The sequence below is a fragment of the Rhinopithecus bieti genome, unplaced genomic scaffold (genome assembly GCF_001698545.2).
Source record: "Rhinopithecus bieti isolate Rb0 unplaced genomic scaffold, ASM169854v2 scaffold_12409, whole genome shotgun sequence".
Classification (NCBI taxonomy): Eukaryota; Metazoa; Chordata; class Mammalia; order Primates; family Cercopithecidae; genus Rhinopithecus; species Rhinopithecus bieti.
Window position 1 is genome coordinate 28,152 of NW_016807057.1, and position 3,517 is coordinate 31,668.

Genomic DNA, 3,517 nt, shown 5'->3' on the forward strand with positions numbered 1-3,517 from the left:
ACCATGGTGTCTCTGTTTCACTAAATTTCCTCTCCTATAAATAGTCCATGTCCTTAAATTTGCTGGATTTTTTAATAAAAAGTAAGTCATGTAATCCCAAGTAATATGAAGGTATACACAAGTACTCCAAAAAGGTTCAGAATAAAGTAACTAAAGTAACAAGGCACACTCTACTGATATGTATTAAAACAAAAAATCTCAAGAAACCAAACGAGTTTCTTGCAGAACCTAAGGACTTCTGTATTTCATTAAGAAAATGTATTGTAAAGGTAAAAAAGCAAATGATAGAACAGAAACAGCACAATATTCTGAATTATAGTGGCCTTTAAGTAAATAATAAGCATTAATATTCTCCTCATAAAACAAGTTTACTAATTTAGTATCATAAAACATTTTTTTCAAAAGCCATGTCCAAGGGGCACCAGTTAAAATAGGGCAGGGATGATTGTTACACTTTCAATTTGTGGAACATTTTTCTTCCTTAAACATTCCAGAGCTTTTATGCAAACATAATTATTAAAGTTCATATGTCATTGGTTCTGAACTTATTATCTGAATTTTCTGTGAGAAAAGCAAGGAATTCTTTTCATTTGGATCCTGACTCAGCACTTATGTCTCATTTACTTTTAGTCACTGTGTTTCTGCTTACAGCATGTGAAATACTCTCACCAGAACAAAGGTCCCAGCGTCAATAAGTCAAATCCCAGACTCTGACAGCTGAGTGAATAGCAGAGGCCAGAGTCCACTTGAAGTGTTCACATTCTCAGAGGCCAAGTTTAGATCTTATCTGCCTGAGAATCCTTTTAACACTGATTTGTCATAGCAGGTAGCTGACAGAACTTAATCCTGAAGACCGGAAACATGGCTTGTACCATCCAAAAGGCAGAAGCACTTGACGGGACTCGTTTGATGCAGATCCTCTGGCATGATGAGGAAGAGTCTCTCTACCCAGCTGTATGGTTGAGAGACAACTGCCCGTGCTCTGATTGCTACCTGGATTCTGCAAAAGCACGGAAACTTCTAGTCGAAGCTCTTGATGTGAACATTGGAATTAAAGGCTTGACATTTGACAGAAAAAAGGTAATTATCTCTAAATTATGTCTCCCTTCTTTCTCACATTCAATAATGGGGCTAGTCAACAATAATTTAGATAACTCTTTTTTATTTGGTCACACATATATAACCACATACGGACCCAGGTTTGTATAGTACTTGGTGCAAATTAAGTATACTCAGTAAATGGAAGCTTCAGCTATTATTATTACTATTATCATTACTACCACTATTTTTAATAAAATTTGCAGTGTTACTTGTCACTCTTTCAATGAGTGGCAGCCTTGAAAACACAAATTGTCTACAATAAGAGCAATGCTTCTAAGCCTCAGTTTATTCATTTGCAAAAAGGAATACTAAAAGAACTTGCTCATAGAAATGTGAGGCATCACTGGGATAATATGGATAAAAATGTTTAACAGTGCCTGGCATACAGTAAGCACCAAAAAAAAAAAAAGGACATTAACTAATGTCTTTTAGTCAAATTAGTATGTAGAGATACAAGGCTTGTTCTTGGATTCCCAAAAGCACAGCTCTCAAAACTACAAACCAGAGGCAGCCACCATTCCATGTTTCTCTCTTCCAAATTTACTAGAATTCTTATTACGTTCCCGTCCACATCCTGACTTGAGGACTTTACTCCCAGATTTCACTGCTTGCTAGCTAGATAGAAATGTTGTTTACTCTTACATTTCTCACCTGAAAAAAATGAGAACAATAGTAGTATCTTCTCCCTAGAGTTTTAAAGATTAAATGTGTTATGTCTATAGTACTTGTTATAAACACTCAAAATAGTGTTATTTTTATTATTGCTGTCGTCCTCCTTATCATCACTACTATTACTTTTTTTTTCTTTTTTGAGATGGAATCTTGTTCTGTTGCCCAGGCCAGAATGCAGTGGGGCGATCTCGGCTCACTGCAACCTCCGCCTCCCGGGTTCAACAATTCTCCTGGCTTAGCCTCCCAAGTAGCCGGGATTACAGGCACGGGTCACCACGCCCGGCTAATTTTTGTATTTTTAGTGGAGACGGGGTTTCACCATGTTGGCCAGGCTGGTCTCAAACTCCTTACCTTGTGATCTGCCCACCTCAGCCTCCCAAAGTGGTGGGATTATAGGCGTCAGCCACCACACCCAGCTGCATCATTACTATTTCTAATACTCTTGGCAGGAATCTTAATTGATAACTAGCTTCAGTTATCACAGAAAGTGTGGGGATCTCAGGTTTAGAGGATGTGGGTCAAGAACTGTAGATCTATCCATGCTCTATTTCTTGAGTGCTATTTAAGGGCTTCAGACCTCAGATGTATTGTTTTGGCTTCCTTGTTTTCCAAAAGCTTATGCTTAATCTCTATCTTAAAAAATCAAGCTGGTCAGGCATGGTGGCTCACGCCTGTAATCCCAGCACTTTGGGAGGCCGAGGCGGGTAGATCACGAGGTCAGGAAATCGAGACCGTCTTAGCCAACATGGTGAAACCCTTTACTAAAATACAAAAAATTAGCCAGGCATGGTTTTGCTTGTCTGTAATCCGAGCTACTTGGGAGGCTGAGGCAGGGGAATCGCTTGAACCTGGGAGGCAGATGCTGAGATTGCATCAGTGCACTCCAGCCTGGCAATGGAGCAAGACTCCTTCTAAAAAAAAAAAAAAAAAAAAAAACAAATTAAGCAAAGCATAATTGGATTCCCTGATTATCTTAAACAGGATTCAAAAACAGAGCAATAGTGGAGAACAGAAATAAAATCAATATATGTGAAATTTGCTTTTTGTGTTATAAGGTGTACATCACATGGCCCGATGAGCATTACAGTGAATTCCAGGCTGATTGGCTGAAGAAAAGATGCTTTTCCAAGCAGGCCAGAGCAAAGCTCCAAAGAGAATTGTTTTTTCCAGGTAACTTTGCCAAAGTCTTCAATGTCTTTTTAAACCCTTACAGTAAAGGATTTTATTAAGAAATTTGCTCACAGAAAATTCAAACTTTTGTGCTTTGATTAAAATATGTGATGTGTAAATTATGTGACATGTTTAAAGTTTTACCAACAAAGATCATTTGGGTAGAGATGAAAAAGAGTATAGAGTAATTCTAGACATTCTATAGAGAAAGGAACAAAATAAGCCCAGCAAACTTGTGTCTTTGTCATCTAAAGCAAAACCTGGCACAGCACACCTCAGACACTCCGTAAGTGCTCACTACAAAGAAGCAGGATGAACTAGAGGCAGACTGGCCCTTTATACAAATTTTGTCTAAGACCAGAACAACACAAATCAACAAAGCAAGAATTCTTAACCTGGTCTTCACAGATGGAATTATGGGATTTACGAACCCATGAAATGGTATGCATAGCACTGCATATGCCTGTGAATGTGGGACAATTTGTCTGTGTGTGTGCATGTACAGACACGTGCACGCAAAGACACATTTGTCTAGGAAGAATTTATATAGGTTTTTTTTTTTTTTTTTTTTTTT

General features: G+C 38.1%; 1 protein-coding gene across 1 annotated transcript; it reads left to right on the forward strand.

The window, feature by feature from the left end:
* Positions 1 to 649: 649 nt before the first annotated feature.
* LOC108534462 (gamma-butyrobetaine dioxygenase-like) lies at positions 650 to 3,060 on the forward strand. The gene is made up of 2 exons (XM_017879825.1): positions 650 to 1,080; positions 2,829 to 3,060. Exons 1-2 carry the CDS (start codon positions 862 to 864, stop codon positions 3,000 to 3,002), a joined length of 393 nt encoding a protein of 130 aa, XP_017735314.1. The 5' UTR covers positions 650 to 861; the 3' UTR covers positions 3,003 to 3,060.
* The last annotated feature ends 457 nt before the right edge of the window (positions 3,061 to 3,517 follow it).

What these genes read in the sequence shown, in the direction of transcription:
- LOC108534462 (XM_017879825.1), top strand. Translation starts at nt 862, where the DNA reads ATGGCTTGTACCATCCAAAAGGCAGAAGCACTTGACGGGACTCGTTTG. An exon ending in TGACATTTGACAGAAAAAAG is followed by an intron (nt 1,081 to 2,828) that starts GTAATTATCTCT and finishes TTGTGTTATAAG; the next exon opens with GTGTACATCACATGGCCCGA.